The sequence below is a fragment of the Dermacentor silvarum genome, chromosome 1, assembly GCF_013339745.2.
Source record: "Dermacentor silvarum isolate Dsil-2018 chromosome 1, BIME_Dsil_1.4, whole genome shotgun sequence".
NCBI lineage: Eukaryota > Metazoa > Arthropoda > Arachnida > Ixodida > Ixodidae > Dermacentor > Dermacentor silvarum.
Genome location: NC_051154.1, coordinates 241,583,420 through 241,605,633, shown reverse-complemented (window position 1 = coordinate 241,605,633; position 22,214 = coordinate 241,583,420). Strand labels below are relative to the sequence as shown.

At 49.4% G+C, this 22,214-nt stretch overlaps 1 protein-coding gene across 5 annotated transcripts in view; it reads right to left on the bottom strand.

Moving 5' to 3' along the window:
• LOC119436999 (paired box protein Pax-5) overlaps positions 1 to 22,214 on the bottom strand; it is a 202,856-nt gene that overhangs the window by 5,350 nt on the left and 175,292 nt on the right. For 4 of the 5 annotated variants that reach the window (XM_037704049.2, XM_037704051.2, XM_049660176.1 and 1 more), the window contains 2 exons: positions 21,822 to 22,068; positions 9,934 to 10,047 (listed from right to left, as the gene is read on the bottom strand). In XM_037704049.2, coding sequence (XP_037559977.1) covers positions 9,934 to 10,047; positions 21,822 to 22,068 — 361 coding nt within the window. The remainder of the gene's footprint in view (positions 1 to 9,933; positions 10,048 to 21,821; positions 22,069 to 22,214) is intronic. The other variant, XM_037704052.2, reaches the window with a different exon arrangement.

Genomic DNA, 22,214 nt, shown 5'->3' with positions numbered 1-22,214 from the left:
ACAGTGCATCTTTGATAGACGTCCGCGAACGGAGCCACTCTTGCAACCACCACGCTAGGCATTTCGGAAGCGCCAATTTTTCCTCATGAGCTGCCAGAGAGAGAGAGAGAGAGCAAGACGAGGAAAGGCAGGGAGGTCAACCAGAAGATCGTCTGGTTTGCTACCCTACATTAGGGGTAAGGAAAAGGGGGAATAGAAAGAGGAAAATAGGGAGAGAGTGAATACTGAGTACGCGTGGGACGATGTACAGGGACACTATATATAAGCGGTCTCTTAAACCGGTGCACTTCAAATACTGCACTAATGCACGCATCGCTTTTTGTGCCAGTGACGGGTGTAGCCACGGTCCGAGTATCTTTGACTCAAAAAACGGTCTCGAGTCCAGTCCGTTTAAAGTTGTCCTGAGAGAGAGGCGTTGTACGTCGTAGCGAGGAGAGGTACACACTAGGTGCTCGATGGTTTCCTCGTACCTACAGGAGTCGCACATCGGGCTCTCGGCCATTCCCATACGATAGGAGTAAGCGTTCGTGAACGCCACTCCCAGCCACAAGCGGCACAGCAAGGTTGTTTCGCTGCGGGTAAGGCTAGATGGCAGTTGTAGCTACCAGGGTTGCGGAAGACACTAATACGTTCATGACACATGGCTTCCAAACCTTAATTAACCAAGATTAAAGCTCCGCTGTGACTAGATATCGATTTAAACGCGCTTAGCCGAGGACGAAGCGGCAGCGTGTGGACGACGGTCGAATGAAAGCGGTATATATATATATTTCCCTGTACATAACCATCTGCACACAGTACCGAAAAATCCTGAACTGTTGCGCTCAACAAGACTGGGCGCGCACTTGGAACCCGCGCGCGAGGCGAGGGGGGGGGGGGGGGGGGGGGGGCAGAAATGGAGTTGGAAGAGGTGTTCTTGCGCTTCCTTCCTCGCCGACCGATAAGCACGCGCTTAAAACGTGCGAAACGTCGACGCGACTTTTCGTGTGCGTCGCCGCGGCGGCCCATTTGGGTGAGTGGCGCGCGCTAGAACGGCTCCGCTCTTCGCCGCAGCAGACGAGGGCGGCACTCGTCGTCGACGGCGCGATATGCAAATCAGCCGCTCGGTTAGCTCGCGCGCGCGCGCTCTCTCTTTTGGCGGCGCGTGTCGTTTTAGGCCCCGGCCACCTCGTTATCTGCGGCTGCGATCGCGCTCCTCCGCGCCTGTTTTCCTTTTTTTTTTTTTCTTCTTCTTCTTTCAAGCCCTCTCGCGCAAACATGGCCCCGCCAGGGTTGGCTCTTTCCTGCTAACCTTTCACCGCGGTGTCACCCGGCGGGAAGGGCAGGTCGATATTTGCGTGACCTGGCGGCACGTTGGGCGTGTATACCGTGTATGCATACGCGCTCGCTTAGAAGCAGGTGACATTGAAAAAAAAAAAAGAAAAGAAAAAGAAGCGAGTCACTGAAGAAAGTGCGCTCGGGCGTTGTTATAGAGTGACACATCACTATATCGTTTCGCACTATAGGCGAGTGGAAACGTAAGAGAAGGAGAAATTTTGTACTAGTTATTTTTGAGCGGCTGCTCTCATGCATGCACGTCTGCACTATTCAAGCCGACTGAAGTCGTCGGCTTGACGACTTCAGTCGTGTAGCTAGGTGTGCAGCCTTGCGCTAACACCTACACTTTGTAAAAGCGCGTTACTAATTTCTTCCCGTCCCGGTGTGGAAACACACCTGCACGCTCATTTTCTTCTGAGCAGGATGGAGCGAGCATGCATGCCGCTGCGAAGCGGGCGAATAACGACGGTGCAGCGCAACTCTTCTGGTAGAACAACAAATAACAAACTAACGCATCGCATAAATCTTGTAGGATATTATTTGAGGGTTTCACCTGAGGATGGTGTTGGCTGCATACAGACACACCATTTTGGTATACGACTCCGTAACTCCCCACGAGCTGTTCGAATTCTCCAGTATTGGGCGCACTATAGGAGTGGCGTCGGCACAGTCTGTACTGTCGTCGACTGTGTGAGGACAAAAAATGTCATTTCTATTTGCCGCATCCCATCGTATACACTCCAGCCCCTTTTTCTTCAACTGCATTGAAAAATAATGATAATTACACTCTACCCCCTTTTTCTTCAACTGCATTAAAAATAATAATAATAAGTGAAAGGCACCTCGCCCCTTCCTTGTAATGGCAGAACAGCTCGGGCTTCTGGGCCGTATAGCGTGACTCACTTGGTTGCATGCAAAGGCGGCGCAAATAACGCAGCCTATCAGCGCCTATTCCCTTACCGGGAAACCTACTCTCTTCGCTCGGCGCCTAAGAAATCCCGAACCTTAGCATTAGTTTACACTTACCGTTATGGGATTCTCAGACTGCAGCGTTTCGTTTCGGGCAAAATGAAAAAGCGATCACACACAGAGTTCCGGGTGCGTAGAGCTATATATAGACAGCCTCGTGAGTGCGTCCTAATAAATGATCGTAGGAGTTGCTAACGAAGACGTGAGTGCTTGCAGCTGACGCAAACACCAGAAAAAGAATCTTATTTTATTTCAGTTTCCTTGTTTTGTCTTTGCCACGCGGTGCTATTACGACCTTTCGTAATTCGGGAAGCCAACCGATCTACCATCATAACTCGTTGTTGGCTTAGTTGGCTTGCTAAAGGACACATTTGCCACTAGACAAACAAATACAAAAGCAAGAACAAAAAAGAGAACGATAACACTGGCGGATTGCGCGTCTTACCACGCGTCTGCCTAGCGGCAAATATGTCCTTCACCGTCCAGTCTATTCGCAGTGCCTTTCAAGTGAGTGCGTGGTGGTTTCGATTTCAGGCGTACGATCTCGCCAGCTCGAGAACATTTCTCATTGCGCGTCCAGCTACGATGTATACGGTGTCGAGTTTGTCTTCGGCCCCGTGTGCTGAAATAAAGCGAATATACGAACGGCACTGCCGCGCGGAAGACGCGAAGCCACAGACATTGCGTCTTTGCGCACGACCCGTCCTATACGCTTCGAGCTCGTGCGGGGCGAGCTCGCAGAGGTCGCCGACGGCGCAGCATGGTAAACACGGCCCCGTGCTTTACATGGGGGGCGCGGGAACGCCCCAGCGGCGCCGACGGCGGCAAACAGGCGTGGGAGCGCGCCCAGGGGCGATGTGTATCGGGGCAGTCCGCGCGTTCGCCACGTCGACCCCGGATCTGCATAATTATGCTGGCGTTCGCCTCGATGAGGCGCACTTCTTTGTTTGCTGCCACTCAACGCGGTCGCGGAGCCCAGGTACTCATATGTCACTTCTGAAGAGAGAGAGAGAGAGAAACAAAAAACTGACTGATACACCGTGACGTGTCGACATTGCGCCGCGGCCGATGATCTATCCCTCCTTATCAAGGGACGCCTGCGGGAAGGTCAGAGCGTTATGATTCTGGGATACTTTTCTTGGTGCTGTGAAACCTTCCGAGCACGTCGAAGCTTCCCGACACCGCGTTGAAGAGCTCTCGAGTTATCCCTTATCGCGCTCTGCAAATTAAAGCACGCGTTGTTGCATCCGCGTAATTTTTATGTCAGTTTTATGTCCTGCATCTACTCAGCACGAGGCGTTCGCTGTATTTCGACACAGCAATTGTGCAAACTGCAAGACGAAAAGAGAAATTAGAGCGCGTCACGCACAGTTCAGAAGCGGATGTAGTTTATCAGTATTACGCCAGTTTGAAGCGAAAATAGCAAACATCCATAAGGCTTTAATTACCCCTCTTCGACATCGCTCGGTGCTAAAGTGTGAAAACACTCCTACCTCTGTCAGCTTGCCTTTAATGAAACTATCTACCTAACTTCTGTAGGCCCACATTGAGGCCCAGTAAACCAATTTTCTACGAACACACTGCTGGTGCAACTTCAGCCCTGAAAAAGGTAAGCACATAACGTTGAAGACTGGAAACGTTAATCTCACGTCGCGCCTTTATGCAAGCGCACTGCATATGCTTGTGTTCATAAATAGGTCAGTCCTATCGCAGTTCCCAAAGGCGTAAGGTTTAGGAGTCGTCCTTAATGTCACAAATATTTGACGACTGCATTAACACCAGTGCCTACAGTTTTACAGAACCCAGGCAACGCACTGGCTTCAGATATCGCCCTTGCTTGCGATTACGTTAGTTGAACAGCACGCAGTTGAGGCCGGAAGGGAGGTCTGCGAATCGCGCGACGGTGTTCCAAGTTGCCAGCGAAAATCCGTGTAAGCCGACCATGGGTCCAGCTGCGCGGCTTGCGCCCTCAGTCACTACACACGTGACCAGCACTTGCCTGGCGCGGCCGAGAACTGCGAGAAGCTGGAGCCGTAGCCCGGGATGGCCCCCTGGACGGGCTGCAGCACCGTTAGCGACGAGAGCGGGCACGGTGCCTCGGCCTTGGCCGGTGAAGGGCTGCCCTGGATCTCGCTACCGGTCGCCGCGGCCGCTGGGGGAGGGAGAGGGGGGCAGCGTGCGGGACGCCGGCGCAGGCTTAGGGACAGGCAAAGCGCTTTCGGGGATCACACTACGCATGCCAGGCGAGAATAACGGGCCGTGCCACGCGCACCTCACTGTTTTGCCTCTCGACTGGTCGGCTCGAGCTTCATGTCGGCTCTTGGGGCGCACAACGCGCTCGTGCAAGACCACACAGCGCGCGCACAGAAACAATGCAGCCGACCAGAAATTCGAGCAGCACCGCAGGTTCGTCTTACGCCTGTATACGAAGCGTTTGCACATTTCGCGTGTCCTTTGACTGCGACCACCGAGCGTTTCGAGAAATGCCCACTCTTGCGCGTTCTCAGTGCCCGCAGTCTCCGCACAGGCACAACGTGCAACGCAGCGTATAACCTAAAGCCAGTTTTATTGACTTTTTTTTTTCGGCACGTCCATTCAGCGTCGTCCATCACATCTTCCATCACGTTTTCATCTGCACGAGATCAATGCTGTTGGTAGCGTGTGAGTGCAATGAACCACGCTTACGGCGGCGCAACAAGGCCAAGCTCGAATGCGGCTGCAACGAATTCTCACGCTGTGTGACGACAATTAAAGCTGCGTGCTTTAACGACTTAAAATTTTGAGGCTTTCGTTGCATTATGTGGCTGTTCACAACAAAGTGCTAAGTTTTTTGCCGATGTTAAGCAAAAGCTGCATGAAACATATCCACTAATAAAAGCTGGAAAAGGCTACTCGCCTGCTTAATGAGTGAAAACATTAGGTTTACTGGAAAACGATGAAAACTAAGGATTGTTTCAACGCCATTTTGCAATCGCACTGTCATTCGCGAACCTCACAAAACGTGACGGTTGTTAAAAATAAAAGAAAAAAGGGTCTTCGCAGCCTGGATCCGAAGTACATAACTGAAAAATGATCTGCAGTGGTAGCACACAAAATCATTCACTGCCTTTATCATTTTTTGAGCGCATGCGTTGACTGCAAAAATAACAATATTTTTTTTTCTTTTCGCTTTTTGAACTTTCAACTTTTACGGTCGATAGTATATGTTTTCAGGCATTGTCGCAGACATTACTGATCAGACCAATCAACGGTTTTAGGTCATTTTTTAATAATGTGAGCTTTGCTTTTAGCACTGATGTGAGCAGCCTTTTTTGTACACGCCATTAATCTCAATAACATTTGTACCTCTACTTTTGATCAAAGACAAAATTATGTCATCTTGAGAAAAAATATACATACGTGGCACGGCCCTCATTTCATTCGCAGTGGAAATGACACTCTGATTTCTAAACACCACTACATCTCGCAGGACTGCATGCATATAACTTGCTGTGGAACTTTAATCTATAAACACCAATACAAGCAGGGAACCTTCAGGGTGTCATGCATAACCCTGCAGCTGAAAAGCACACCTTCAACTGAAACACAGTCAGATAAATACGTTCTTTCACAAAGCCTTGCACTTGAACTGCGCTGGATGCCCGACATTGCGGTAACAAATATTTTATTTAATTCGAACTTGAGGGCAAGTAACTATTAGGTCTTTTCAGGTCAGGAGCTCGCATTTAGAAACGAATAAGAATATATAGAAGATACATGAAATAATCCGATTGAATATATGCGAAATTCCGTAGGGCAGGTTTCCAAACACATCTCGAGCGACACAAGCAAGCGAGTCCGGAAAAGAACGTAACACGTATAGCGTTAGTCGCCCGCACTTATTAGACTTGAACCCTGACGGTGGTCATTTCTCGGCTGTGTCGATAGAGATGCGTGGAAACCCAAGTGCGCGGAATTTCGCATAACGTCGTGATCACCACAATAGTGGGGTAAATTATAAAATCAGCACACTGTCTCATTTAACCTGAAAACTGTGAAAGATCCCGTATCTTTGCGTTTCTGATAATGCGATGCCGTTCTACCGGCTTCCGTCGTTACTCGAGACAGAGTAATCATTTCGAATGCACACCTGACAAGTAGCTTCACTAGCCATTAACGTTGAAATCAACGTCAAGTTTCAAATAAGAAAGCTCGCGCCAGGTACGCACATACTTTGAAAAAAGAAAAAAAGAAGAAGGGGGGCCTGAATACGAGCTGACCTTTCGACGGCTATTTTTGTCCAAAGGGTTGGCGTTTTCCATTGAGTTTGAAGCGAGCATTAGTCAGTTTTGCAAGGAGCAGTGGAAGGAGTTAGTTGGAAAGGGGTATTTGCAATGCAGTGCCATGTGTTAGGCGCGCTGCCAAGCTGCATGCAGGGGTAGCCGCCGGTCAGAGTCGCGAAAGCGCTGGAGGAGAACTGCCAGGCTTGCGAGAGACAGCCGGCTGCGGCGACGGCCTCGACGTCCATGCAGCGTTAACCCTTTTCACCCCCACAGACCATATACGTCGGCTCTTATTTGGTGCAGATGCGCATGTATTCACAGCAATGCGAGATGTTCCTAGAATTGGGCACATACGCGATGCCAGACGGTATCTAACATATATTCTAGCGCTCCCTGTAAAACTATGACCCGGTGAAAAAAAAAAGAAAACTTGACAAAAGAATTCTCCAACGTTCAAAGAATGACGCACTCAATGTTGATTACGTCAGAAACACCAGGCATTAGATTACATTGCAGCTTTTCATTAAGTTGATCTGCTAAACTTGCGTTCTCACCACATTAGTTAATTGGTAGACATTACACATGCTAGTTTAAAAAGACTTGGCGTGTATAAAATATAGCAAAGCTAGCACCAGAGTGATTCTGCTAGCACTCACGACCACCCGGAAGAGTCGTTTTGCAGGTTTGAAGCTACTTTATGTCGAAAGGTTTGTGGTTAGGAAAACGGCGAAAAGACATAAGAGGGCCGAAGAACAAGGGAACATAGCAGGTTTGAGTCTTTTCGAGCTTTCTCAACCATGAAGCCACCGCAACTGGCCCAGTTCGCCATTTTGTCATCTAAAAGACAACGAACATGAAGAACGCAAACGCGAACGCACGCCCGTTTTCGGGGCCGCTGGCTGATATTATGTCAAAACACTAAACATAAGAAACATTACCAGAAAGAAGCCTCAATTTTATAAGCAAATTCAGGTATGAAACCCATCATGTGCTTCGTTTATTTATTTATTCACAGCAGAATGCTTACAGCCGCGTAAGTTGTGCCAGTGAGGCCTGTCTCTCTGCCGCTGCTTCATGTCTTTCTTATACACCAGTGCTCCCGCGCCCCGAACCGCCAAGCAGTGTGACGCGTATCTGTCGCAGAAATCTCGACGCCGTTAAAGCAGTCGTGGACGATGGTTAAACTTCAAGAAGCCAAGGCGCGGTGGCGCCGCGTTTCATCGCCGCCGCCGCCACCGCCGCCTGTGCGAGGACTTCCAAGAATCAACAGTTTGCGCGCTCCCGGTAACAAGAAGAACGAAAGAAAACGCGGAGCGACATCTGAAACGCTTCAAACAAAGATGGCGTAGAAGAGAAGGCGCGCTGTCCTATCTGCCCCCTTTCCGCCCACTTCTTGTCGTGCCTCCGCAGCGAAGCGCTTCTTGACTGACGGGCGACCGGTGAAGCGACGCGCGGTGGAACCCGGACATCTCGCGTTTCGCCCGTCTTGTTGAACCGCCGCCACTGCCGTCCTGCGCTCTCGTCTTCTCCGCATCACTATCGCGCTGCGCGGGAAAACAAAGAGGCTCGCCGCGGATGGCGATGTGGCGGCGGAGGAGGCGGCGGCGGCAACGAACAAGAAGACGCCTGTCCGCTTGAACGCGATCGCACGCGCGTCCTTTTCGCCTCTACTTATGGGGCGCGCGTTCCGTGCACCCCCCCCCCCCCCCCACCCTTTCATGTGCGTCCCCCTATGGGAAGAAGACAATGTCGAAGGCGGTTCTCCGCGACGTCCCCGCCTCCGCTCCACTCGTCGCACGTTGCCTCGGCAATATCGATTGGCGGCGGCTCGCCGGCCACAATCGCAAGGCCCCCAAGAAAAGCTTCCCCGCTATCCGCCGCCTGCCGCCGTCTTGTCGTTGCTCGAAGGCTTTCAGCGAGGTAAGGAAGGAAGGCGTGCACAGATGCCCCTCTACGTTGAAGAAACCACATTCGCAGCCGTCTAGAAACCGACTGCTGAGCCGAAGAGGCTTTTGACTATTTCCCTTCATTTCCCGCTACGTCTTCGCGATGAATGCCCCATAGTCCAGAATGTGCCAGCAATTCCAGCAAATGATTCGGAGCACCACCGACACTTTCACCGTGGTTACGCTCAACTAATGCCGTCAAAGAGGCTACGAGCCTGAGCGGGCCCTGACCCTAATCTCACAGCGTTGAAAGCTTGACCGGAGGAATTAATCTCAGGCGTCACTTCAGTCTTTCCAGAAACACGTTCACCGACCTTCATTGAACATGCTTCAAGGCCATCATCTAAGCCCCTTGTAAAGCGGCACTAAATGTTCGATCAGAGACCTTGGTGACGGACACTTCTAGCGAGAGAGTTAGAAAGAAATTTATCCATATTTATGACCATTTTTAGTCACGCTTCGGAAGAGACTGGCAAAATGGCGTCACCTAAGGAAATGTTACGACGTAGTCTAAACGAAAAAAAAAAAAAACAATGTCACGATCGTCAAGCACGGCGCTCTGATTTGTTTTCTTTATAACCGTCTCGCAATTATCATCAATGTCCGCATTGAGGTAACGCGGGTCGCACAAACCAAAATGGCAACAGCCTCATTTAAGTAACCGTCATATCCCGCAAAATATTGCGTTTTCATAATGGCTCGTCGCATATGCTGCAAGCCCGTTTCGGATTTTATGCCACTAAAATTAGTGGCATCAAACAGTTTCGTTAGCAAGTGAACCGTATTCGCCGATAGGTGCAAACGCAGAAACAAACGGGTTACGTCTGTAACAAGCACCAAGGTAACATTCACGAGGTGTCAAGCAGCGGCAGATTACTACTTTGTAAAGAGAGCGTAAAATCATGCTAATCGGTTGTGTTACATTATTAATGGTGTTTTGTTAGTCTGTATACACAAGTCGTGGGGCATTAGAAGTTGTGGTAAGTTAGTGGACTGCTCAGTTGTCTTACAAGAAGATTTAAGTTACGCGCACTTCGCTCTTTCTTTTTCTCTCTCCCTCTCTGTTCCGTGTATGCGAGTTATTGCGCGGGCAACAAACTATGCAAAGAAATTCAAGCGAATATCCAAAGCTCAGCGACATCGGTCTCTAGGTATTATTGTTCAACAACATCGCCACTTATAATGCCCACGCTCACGCTATAACGCTCTCAGCCCCAATTAGTAATACACCATGCGATGTGCAGTGAAGAGTGCATCTGTTGATGTACCCACGAACTGAGTTAGGAAATGACGCGTTAAAAATGATACAGTGACAAAAGTAGTATTTCGCTACTGCATGGGAGTAAACCCTGCCGCAATCATTGTGTTTGTTTCAATATTATTATTTTGTTCGCTCTGCATAGCTGCGCAAGATAGCTTCAGTGGAGTTTGGTATATACCTGGATGGTAGGAGTGTGGGTTTGGACTAGTTTCAATGAGCGACGCTCCGCTGTTGACAAGGGACTTGACTTCTTGCATGCTGATGGGCGTCAGAGGCGTGAGCGAATTGCTGCCTGTTTGGAACAAGATGCCAGCACACACACACAAGCACACGCCATTAGCAAGGGCACAGGCGCGTTCAGGAAGCAACACAAGTCAGCTTGAACGCGTTACGACTTTCTCGTTCTCGAAAGGAAATTGTCAGTTACCGAATGTTAGGCACAAATAAATAACAACATAAAGGCACCCGCTTCTGTCACGCATCCCGAGTTCTAAAATATTATTCTGACGAATAATACAAAAAAATGTTTTTTTTTTAAATACAATAAGAGAAGATGTTCGAGTAATGTGTTCGCGGATGCTAAATATATGAATGTTAAGAATAGCAGTTATGTATAGTATGTATGAATAACTTGCTTTACTTTTTATAAAGGGAAGAACTTAAATGTAAAGTTTTTTGTTCATTTTGTTGTCATGAATGTGTAGCTGCATCCTTGGTGCTATTAATATATATGGTAGGCATCGGTGTTGTTGCGAATCGCATCAGCGATCCTTGACTTTATTTCAACATTTCCTTTTTAGGTCCGGCATCGTGCTAACATATTCGAGTGCTTAGAATATAGTCTCTTCTCTTTCATTTTACTACGCGCGAAGATGAAAACGGGGAGTTCATAATCTTTAAGCCACACTCATCGAGTCTCTTGAAAGATCTGTGCGCTACAAGTACTTGAGCAGAAAATGCAGCATAATTTCATCATCATGGCTAAAAATATATATACCCTTAGAAAACGTTGCAACCTTTGGTACTTATCTTGCCCTCAACAAAATTTGTCATCTAACTTGAGTGACTTTCTTTAACGCTGCGCTCTCAGCAATTTCAGGTCACGAACGGCACGCGCAGCGCGACAAAACGTTCTTGACAAGAAAGCAGTGAGCGCAGAGTGTTAAAGAAAGCAAACGCACGCAAGACAAACGACAATGATTGGTTGGGGACAAGATAAGCCCCAAAGCGTGTCATTTGTTTGTTTTCTTTAATATTTTTAGAGCGATATGTGAAATCGAAGAAGGCTTCGAATCGTCTTCCTATCATCTAGACGTGGTGCAATTGTACACGGGTTTATAGCTCTCATTTTCTGCCCGAGCATAATACTATAGCGTTGTCGAGTGCGAACCCATTGTCTTAATTTTATCTATTTTGATTCGTGACAGAATTCAATCGGACATGCGTGACAGAAAGGCTGTGCCCAAAACTAAGAAAGAAAAAAAATATATATATACAATGTTGCTAGAAATTAATCGCGAAATATGCACAAATTAAACAATAAATGAAAGTAAAGAAGAGAAGCAAATCCCTGAGAAAGTGTCAGGAGCAAAAAAAAAAAAAAAAAAAGAGCAAGAAAGCAGTGCGAAATGTTATGCAGCCAGCGTGTGCAGTGCGGTGCGCAGCAAATGAAAAACCCTCAGACGCCACTCAAAGCGACAGCAACCCTTGCCCATGTGAGGCGGCAGGGCTAAAGCCACAGAGATAGTCCTGTTTGAATGCCAAACTATCTCTCTTGGTGAATGTTAATACAAAAAAAAAGAACGGTGCAAGGTGTCGTCAAGCTGCTGGCGACCGTCCTCGGAGAAGCTGTGCTACCCGTCGACTTCGTGGCGTTATAGCATAGTGCAGGCGTGCTTGACCAACACCAGAAAGATAGCAAGAGACGTGCACGTGGAAAACTCCCCATCCTCCCTTGTATTCATCACCCGTCATTTGCTCCGTGTCACAGATTTTGATATATATATTTATTTTTTTTCTGGAACGTATTCTTCTGGTCAGCTGAAAAGCTGCGTTTCTGAGCTTTGGCACGGTGCTGGACCAGAAATCTTTTTAAAGTGTGCTCGCGCATCCGAGCTGGAGTGCAATGTTAAATTCGGAAGGACTTCGGGCACAGCCGTGGAAACATCTACTTCAGGACGCGATATTGCGGAATCTATTACTGATCGCTGAGGCGACGACGCTTCAACGACAGAAGAAAATGTGCGAACAATTCTGCACAGGCTGAAAGAAGCCAGAACGCGTAAATTGACTGCACCCGTCAAACTTGAAACGTAGGCTGTACAAGCCCGTGCAACACGAACCATAATGAGCATTTTCCATCATTCAGCCTAAAGCATTCAGATTTTTCGAGCAATACGGAATTACGCAGTTAATTACTAAGCTACCGCCGCCCATGTCGTTATGTTCACACTTTTCTCTCTGTAACTTCTTGGGGGACCTCCAGGTAGGCCCATTTTCAGATTGATTGATTGATTCAGCGATTGAGCTTAACGTCCGAAAGCAACCTTGGGACTATGAGAGACGCCGTAGTAGGGGCTCTGGATTAATGTCGTCAACCTGGGGTTTTTTAACGTGCACCTAAATTTTATACACGAGCGTTTTTGCACTTGGACTACATCAAGACGAACCCACAACCTCGCACTCAGCAGCAGAACGCCATAACCACTGAGCTACAGCGGCATGTTATTTACTGAAAGCCTCACAGGAAATGATACCGACTATACTGCCCACAGGATTTCTTCTAAACTGTTTCTGCTCGCCAGCGCCGATTTCACCAAATTCCTGGCCAATAGTTCACGACGTCATTTCAACGACCGAAATTGTAGCACATTCACGCCTATAAGCCTTTTTTTTTTTTTTTTTTTTCGCCGGTGAACGTTACAATAGCTCCGCATGATTGGCGCAGGCCAGTGTTCCGGCACCATCACTGGCTATGAAACGTGACGTCAAGGCCACAGCCGACGCACAGCCAGCGCCTGGCCCGTGCATTAAGGGAGCCATCTGTGGACATTATTTGCACTGTAACGATTACGTGACGCCCGCGTTGGGGCCAGTCGCAAGCCAAGACTTGCTGTCGCCCGCCCCCGGCAACAGCTGCGCGTCGTGTGAAGTCAAGAGTGAAGCCAGCAGGCCTTCGCGTCTCGGTTCGCGCGGGGCTGCTGACCGAGTCTCAGGTGAGAGCGGGGAGGGAGAGGACGTTACGCTGCGTGACGCATTTTACGCCGCCCAAGCGTTGCGCGATCTCGCCATCTCGAATGACTGCGGCGACATCGGTCCGACAAAATTGCGGTCATTGCTGAGCAACTTTAGTTTGTTCGAAAGAGGAACCCATGGGTGAGGGTACCATTGGGAAAAGAGCTGATACTCGAACGATGAACTTTGCGCATGCTCAGACTTCACGACAGCGAATCACGCAATGGCAGTTAGCGTATGCTGTATGCTGCAAGCGCAGCGTTCGGCCGCACTTTCCGCTGTAGAGGCAGTGGACTGAAGTTCGTGCTCGCACGTCAGGCGTTCGCGTGTCAAGTCCGGATAGCACAACTATATACTATACTACGTGTCTCGATGTTGCACAAATTAGTTAGTTGGAGAAGCTACCATTGCAAGAATCCTGGAGCCGTGTTTTGTAGGGATTCTTTTCCTTCCATTTTATTTCATTTCTTAAGGCGCGGATGTATCCCGGCATAATGCGGACAAGCCCTACGCGCGGCGCAGTTACGCTACACCGGCGAAATTTGGACGCTCTAAAATCTAGCGTCCGGCGCAGTCAGCGTTACCGGCGGCGTTCGGCGTGCTTTGGCGAGCCTTTTACAACCGTCGCGCCAAGTAGCCGAATCGCGCCCATGACGGCGGCGTGATGTCCTGCGAGCCAGTGACGAAGGGCAAAAGTAATAAGAAGTGAAAGCAATCGCTACAGTATACGATTCCATCTTCTGTTTTCAATAGAATGTGACAGATTACGATCGTCTTGTAGAAACAGAATCCTTAATATTCGGTTATTTCTGTCTCTTGTATACGCCGGTAAGCATGTGCTTGTGTACGGCCTGCTCCACGTATAGCTGCGCAAGAATCGAATGACATATACTTGAGTGGAAGCCTGCATTATACCACTCAAATTAGCGTCTATCCAAATCTTCCATCAAGGATAGTTCCATAGTGTCACTGTCACTCCAAAACGACCCTTTAATTCGTAGCATACATCTAGTCGTGCATTTCCTTCTGTGTATACGTTCCAAAATAAGTTGAGATCCGCTAAATGATCAACACGCGTAACTGAATTACCGATATGCATTCATGTCTGTGTCTCTCGGTGCTAACGTATTTGTTCGCAAGGGTAATATAACGAAGGTTTTTTTTTACAGGCGACGAGAAAAAATAAATTCAGCGAGACCGTGAAGGCTATCATTTAACCCCGGTGTACTTCGACTACAAACATCTCGCGTCTGGTCGCACCAAGTTCCGTTCGCAACAGCACCGAATTTTCGCTCTAATCAGGCAAAAATAACGCTCTATTACCACATGCCCTACCCTCCTCTTTCCACAACACACACACGCACACACACGAGCTCCCTCCGCACTTCAAGAACACGCCTCAAAGCGCAGACGATCTGTGATTAGCCGGAGAGCCGAGCCTAATGCGACGGCGGCTCGGGAAGCCCGCGAGAGGCAATCGCGAGTGGGCGCTGAGCCGCCGACGTGCGCGTGCTTATCTTCAGCGCAGCCCGATCGTCACGGGAAGCTTCCGATGGCGGCAAGATGTTCGCGGGCCTCTTCCTTCGCTAGCGCAACAAGCAGCCCGCGACTCGGGACAAATGAGCCATTCTTGCTTAGAGGCTCGCGCCCCAGCCCTCACGCTCGCCGAACCCCTCGAACGTCATTCATAATCAGGGAAGAAGAAGCAAGCCGTGCCTGCCTCCCCGCTGCCTTCCGGCCAGTGGCCTGTAACGAACTTCATCAGCGTTCATCGCCTTCTGTTCTCTCTCCCTTTCTTTTGTTTCGAAACAAACGCGTCAGAGACGCAATTGAACTGTGGTTACAGAGCACGAGCTCGATATCAAATGTGCCCTGGTGCTTGTCTTTCGTGTTCTTCCCTTCCAGATATTGAGTCGCTTCTGAAGCTGCCTTTAAGCAAAGTAGGAAGCAAAGCAGATACGCTATTAGAGAAAGAAGAAGGCGAGGATTCCTCCCCCCCCCCCCCCCCCTATTTCCCCGCATTTTTTTCTTAAAGCTCGTCTTCCTATAAGCAACCCCCTCTTTCTGTTCTCTTTCGATACTTAGAGGCACGAACACGCGCTGTTACGGCATGCCCGGGCTTCTCTATATATATACAGCAATAACGAGAGAGCGAATGCCCAGATGAAAGGAGTGAAAGAAAAGAAAATACTGCGACGAATAAAGAAAAGCGCCGAGAGAACAAAACTAATAGAAATAAGACCGGGCTTGCTGCACAGTAGTCGTTCTTATCTCAAAATTTCAGCAGGTTTTCGGGAATTAAAGAGGCTCAAGTCATTTGTTAGCGGCTCCTCTGCGCGGAAGTGCGCGCAGTTCGCCGAGTTTGGCCCGCTGATAAACGGGTCGGTTCCTGATGACCTCTCCATTAGCTGGCGCTCTCTAAAGACCCGGCTACCGCTTGAGAACCCTTTCGGTGCGAAGCGCTGGCTGCTTGCCACTCCCACCCCACTTCTTTTTTTTTCCGCTTTTTTTTTTTTTCACTTTATATGTGAAGCTCATAATTTTTTTTCTTTTGCTACCCTGTTCCGAAGCCTTTATTCGCCTGACCTCTCGCGCACATTTTCGCGTATATCTTACCCTTTCTGCACTTAATTTTACTTTGGAAATTTCACCGCGTCGTTGAGTTGAAAGCAAAAATTTGCAGCGTCACCTTTTCTTACTTTTTGAGACGTCAATCATCTCGGGAGTTCTACGCGGTGCATGCGCTTATCGCCTTTTACTTTCCTTGCTCTAAATTTGCAGATGTGTTATCGACGCTGTAATTGATGCTTCATGCTTATGAAACTTGGTACTGCGCCCATATTGGCGCATAAATAAAATGCAGAGGAGATGCATGAAGCAGCAGTTCCCTTTCGCGAGCGATCGTGTAAGTACATTCAGACCCGCCGCGGTGGCTCAGTCAGCTAAGACGTTGCGCTGCAGCTGAGCACGAGGTCACGGGAGCGAATCCCGGCCGCGGCGGCCGCAATTCGATGGAGGCGAAACGCGAAAACACCCGTGTGCTTGCGTTGTAGTGCACGTTAAAGAACCCCAGGTGGTCAAAATTAATCCGGAGCCCTCCACTACGGCGTGCCTCGCAATCAGAACTGGCTTTGGCACGTACTACATGAAATCGTGTGCATTTTCCCGTTTCATCGATTAAATAACACTAATTCCCAGCCAACTAAATCCTTAATAGTACACACCGGCGCATGCGTGTTAAGCACAGCGCCGTAAGTAAACCCTGGTAACGTCGAAAGCAAGGTGGAAAACAGAGAATAAGGCCATCTGTCGCCACAGTGGTGATCCAATTATCCGCACACGAACGCCCGTTGCAGAATAATGAAGACAGTGATAAATAAATAGAAAACGCACAGATCATACGAGGCCTCGGGCACGGCTGCTGACGCCACCGTCGATGCACGCGCGCGTTATACAGCGTGTACGCTTCGCTGCGCCACGAGATGGCGTCGAAAAGGCGGGTCGCTATCGCGAGCTCGGCGCACGCAGCGCACGTGCTGCGTTTCCGAGATCACCGTATAGAGTGCGCGGTCGTGCACTTGCGGCTCTGAGCTCAACCTTTGCCGCGGGATAAAAGAAAAAAAAAATGTACGAAAGAAAAGAATGCATATAACAAGTTGGATAGCATCGGGGCTGATGACAGTTACACGCAGTTAGCGCATGCGCGGCGTCGCAACGACGTGAATAGCGAACGGCTGCGCGTTATGCCGCACCTACAAGCTGGAAAACAAACATATGCACAACGGCCGTTTTCTTTCACCCAGGCCCCGCAAACCTCCTTTTTCTTTTCTTTTTTGGTTCTCTTTGCCTTCTCCCAATCGTGAAAGAGCGATTAGTTCTGGGAGGGACCGGACAATGTCTCTGCGAAACTCTTCCCACGAAAAAAATTCTGCTCCCGTTTTCTGGTCGTCGCGCGCGGCGTTTTACGCTCCGCTAATCGACCCACGGCGTTGCCGCGCGCCGCCGTTATCGCTGAACACACCGCTTCTACGGAATATGCAAAAAGAAAGGCCGCGGCACCAAAGATGCCACCCGCGATAGTAGCGCTGGATGGCGGCGTCAGCAATGTAAGTGTATGCTACACGCGCTCGGACGACGACGAGCACGTTGACGCGGCCATTCCGCCGAGCAGCTCGTGTGGGGATCTGCACGAGGGGTTGAGTGAAACGAGCGTCGTGCTGCGCATGTTCAACTTGAACGATACGCGTGCGGCCTGAGCTATATGGCGCGTCGCAACAGTGCGATATGCGCGGCCCCTCTGTATTATAGGGCGCTGCCATAAACGTGTCAGCCCTATACATTCGAGGCATTTGAGGAAACGTCACTCGCGTCTCTATAAGCCTTTCGTGAAATCTTAGTCACACCTGGGCCGGTATTTTGTAGCGATGCCTTATGCCTTATTCTATACTAGTCTTATCATCCAACACCCACGGCCGGCTGATCCCATTGATAACGTGAACGGACCGTCGCTCTGACCACCGACCAAGTGCGAAAAGCGCGAAAAGGCATTAGCATCAGAAACGCATCGTTACAAAATACCGGCCCAGGCGCTGAGATGAAACTGACAAAAAAACTCGTTATGTGGCGCGAATACATGTCTCGAAATCGGTGAAGCGCACAATTAAACTGCAACGCGGCCGCCGTCACTTTCTCCAGTCGTGGCTAACGTCGGCAAAGTCATCGCTGGACTTTTCCCTCCCATATATCGCGCAGCGCGTCGGATTCGGTATATGCATGTGGTTGGCGCGGCGCGGGCCTCTCGCCACCGCCTCTAACTGCAAGCGTGCGCGCTGTATACGGTGAACGCGAGACGAAAACATCGAAAGATGGCACGGCACACTGGCGATGCTAACCTTGCGGAAACGCTCGTTTCGAAGGGGCGCTTCCCGACCCTTCGGGACGCGCGAGGCGCGAACCGTGGAGGGTTCGGCGGCCGCTTCCTCCTGTCTCCGCGCGCGGCTGCAGTATAGGCCGCCGCCGCCGACTATTTTGGTGGCAATCGGCTCAAACTTCGCGGAATCGGAGTCAGCGGTCCCAAAAAATGCTCGCGTGGGCGCGCAGAAAAGGCTCAAATATTTACGTCTGGCGCGTGTTTTCTTACCAGGAACTCACGGGTAAACAGATTCCCGACCCGTGGTTCTCAATGACGCGAACAAAGCGTTATAAGCCTTGCTTCTTTTGCTTGCTGCGGTTCTCCTTCTTTTGTCGCTGCCACCCCCTCCATCACCTCACGCACGCACACTCATACGCGCTTCGTCCTCCTAGCGCGAGGAGCGTGCGCATGTATGTAGGAGCGTGGTCTTCGTGGTCTTCGCGAGCTTCTGCCCCCATCGCGGTTCGGTCACTGTACGCAAGCATGCAGAGCGAGCGACCAGCGCGCGCACAACGTGGCTCGCTTATTTCTCAGCGCGCCCGCTCGGCGCTTGGGCGTTGCGGACACGGTCGGAGAACGCTCACGCTGGGACAGCACAACGCGCCATCTCTTTTTTCCTGTCCCTGCCTCTTCTTTTTTCGGTGAGATATGCGCGCCGGGTCCGCGCGCAGGAAATGCAAACGATCGTGTTCGCAGAATGCGCGCCCCGAAAGGCATTGAGACGAGCGAGCGAGCGAGCGTTCGGGAGCAGCTTGAGCACAGCTTGCCCTGGGAACGGCGATCGCTTCATGGAAGCTCACGCTGTTCCTAGCTGTGCCGACTCAATCCCACCTCCGGGAGTCAAAGCTTCCGTGTCTTCTTTTGTTCTCACTAATGTGAACTTTGGCTTGGCTGAAGTGCGGCTGACTCGTGAGCGCGCGTTGCCGAAAAGCAGCACCACTGAGATGGCTTTAATGTCATTTGCGACCCGGGCAGTTTGCAAGATAGCTTCGGCGCCTTATAGCGGTATGTTCGTTAAATTCAGTTTAGTCACCACGCGAGCTTCCTTATTTCATTTCCGTTTCTTGTTCAGCTGTCGAGGAATTCAGCACTCTGCTTGAAAGAGGAGTCATCTGTAGCCAGTTGTCATGGTCATCTGCACTGCCCCTTATAATTATGCGACCGCATTGCTGCCGAACTCCTACAGAGTGAAACTAATGTACCCGGCCAACCGCAGGTCATTTAGGAATGAGTGGCTTATATAAATCACAATATTTGTAACAATATCTTCACGTTTCCACAGAAGCCCTGTCATTGGCATCGGTACAACTGTGATGGAGGACACGATTCGAGCGCTGGAGCAATGACAAAAGATATTTGATAAGAGAATCGACAAAATTAAAAATTCTCCGTTGCAAGAACAATTCTCGAGGCAATATCTTACGCTCTCAAACCATGTTATATACTCCAAAACCATGTAGAGACGTATGGCGCAAGCATTTTACAGGTGTGCGCGTCCTAACTCGTGGTATCAACGCTAAATTCGAAAGTGCCCTCTTGAATTTAACGTCCACGCCACATGATTTCACAGTATTTCAAGTAAGGAACGAACATCCAAAACGACATCACCGACAGCCGAAAACTTGCAACTTTCTCTGGATAATCGCGCATTAATGGCCCGCCCCACCCTCCTTTTCTTTTTCTTTTAAAGATAACTAATTCGTTTTCGGCAACTAACTCCGATAAGATATGTCTGGTTGAATCCAGAAACCAGACAGTATAAAACCAGACATTGAACATGTCTGGTTACACTCCCCGCTTTCGCAATTCCGCTCTCGGGCGCATATACTCGTACAGCAAGGCAAAGCTGTAATTTCCACTAACGGTGGTATCCCTTCAATCTTTGTTTTTATAATCACGATGACGCAGATTCGTCATATTATACAAAGAAGGAACGCAAGCTATAGGCCGTTTCTGCGAGCCGCAACACCGCTAAGGTATCAACGAAGAGCAATTCCCGGAAGCAATGCTGACAAAACCAGCCCCTTCGAGGGCATTTTTTAATAAAGCGCAGGACACAATAACTTGCCACCAATAGCTACAATTGCTTGCAAGGTCTATGTCCTGCTTAACCCGAAGCATTCTGCTTGCCACCACCAGATGACTGACAAGCATCACTCTTAATATCAAGCTCCACATTGGCGAATTTGTTCCGAAGAAAATGTCAATCAAGTAGCGCTTGCTTTCCCTTCCTCGCTTTTGTAACCCATTTACGTTCTTACATATACCCCGGTTTCTTATACGCCACGCACGAACACGCGACTTTCCTGCACAGCAGCGAAACGAAGTACGTATATTATAACGCGGGCATACACACATACATGACCTCCCCAAATCCGTGTGCAGTTAGTACCTTAAAAAAAAAGTGAATAAAAGGTTTTGAAAGGGACGTCAAGAAGAGCGAGTTAGTAAAAGTGGTGCCTCCAGCCGTCGTCATAAGTGCAGAGTCCCGCCACCTCCGGCAGCAAAGTATTGGTGCGCTGTGCAAAGTATTACGCGCGCAAAAGCAGCCGGTGAACAGAGGCGATTCCAGCGCTCCATCCACACGAAAAAGGCGAAGAAAAAAGAGACGAGCGAGAGACTTGACGCTTGTGGACGCGAGTGCAACGCAGAGGGCCCGCTTTCATTTCGAGCAAATTGTTCCGCAGGCCTTCCATTTTTTTTTTTTTTTTTTTGACCGCACCTCACTGCAGGAGCGTCAACCGGTGCGTACAACACGCCCGCTTAAATAACTTGTTACTTGTGTTTAACCCCAGGTATGATACCTGCCCTCTGAGTTGCACTCGTGAAATGTTGGGCATAAACCACAGAAAGGCAGATTGAAGCGAGTAGGAGCACACTCCTTCTCGCCTTTACCTGCCCTAGCTATTGGACTCATGCAAGCTATAAACCTGTGTGGAACTTTCGCTCTCAGACTGCACCATTAAGCAGGCCCCGAAACATCCTTAAATGTGCGAGTGAAACGATTGCGAATGCCGACGCCGTGGTCGTTGAAAACAGAACAAGTGGTCGACATTTGCTCCTCAACGAGACAGCGCAGGAAAATGAAAGTCGTCTTCATTAAGCGAGGATTAGAACGGCATACTTCTACACTTGTAACAATAATATTTATTCGTGACATATGCGATATTGCCTCGCAACTTGCTATTCTTTCAATTATTATTTTAGAGAGCAATTTCTTCCGTTTTATTTTACGAGTCAATGGCTCGTTATAAATTGTTCCATGGAGTTATCTGTCGGCGAGTTCTTATACCTAGTCAGTCTCTTTTTGCTATTTTCTTTCGGTATCACATTACAGTGACGCTCGGAAAACAGCAGCCAGAGAGCGCGGTTTCCTTCTTTCTCTTTTTCTTTAGAATGGTCAGTCTAATTGTACAGAATGGCGTTTTGCTTTGTAAGGAATTCGCATGCTTAATGGTGCAGTCTTAGGCTTATCGCCTGAATATTAACCTCCTGTCCAGTGACTGGTAGCCACTGGTTGGTTTGGTGACGCTGAACAGATTGCCAGTGGTTGAAAAAATGCATCCGGGATTTAGTGTGAAAGATTCAAAGCAAGCGCAGAAACTATCCATTCGAAAATATATATATATATATTTCATTTCAGACGTAAGCGGGCGCCAAATTAATCGCAATATGCACTTCGTTTAGCGCATATTCTTGGCGTCGGAGATCCCATCAATCAAGGTATAATTTGCGAGACTGGCATGCTGGATTTCCGGAGTCAGATTTTTTTTTTTTTTTTCGTCGTTCTCAAACCAACCAGTGATTCCCTCTCACAGAACGAGTGAGTCGTCCACGAACGTGTGAACGTGCGCTTCAGGACACCTCGGCGTACAGAGTGCATACATGTATGACGGAGCCACAAGGGCCTCCTCACTTACCGAGGGGCGGCGAGTAGACGGCGGTGGACTGCGAGTTGATGGTGGTCATCGCGACGTCGTATTCTGCCGGCTGCTTATCCGCTGACGACACCACGGGACTGAAGGCCTGCTCGAAGGCGGCGCCTTGCGATGGGGGCGCGGGCTGGGACGCCTGAGACGTCAGGTGGTGATACGGCGACCCGTTGCTCGTTGGCAGATCCGCCATGCCGGCCTTCAGTTCGTCCTGCTTTGTCCACTTGGCCCACATCTGCGGGTCGGCAGACAAGTTAGGCGTGCGTGAACAAACTCCCCGTTGAAGGGGCAGCCAAATACCCCCCCCCCCCCCTATCCCTGCCCCCTCCTCCTCCTTAAAAAGAAAGTAACTGAACCAAAGTTTATTACCGCACGCTTCTA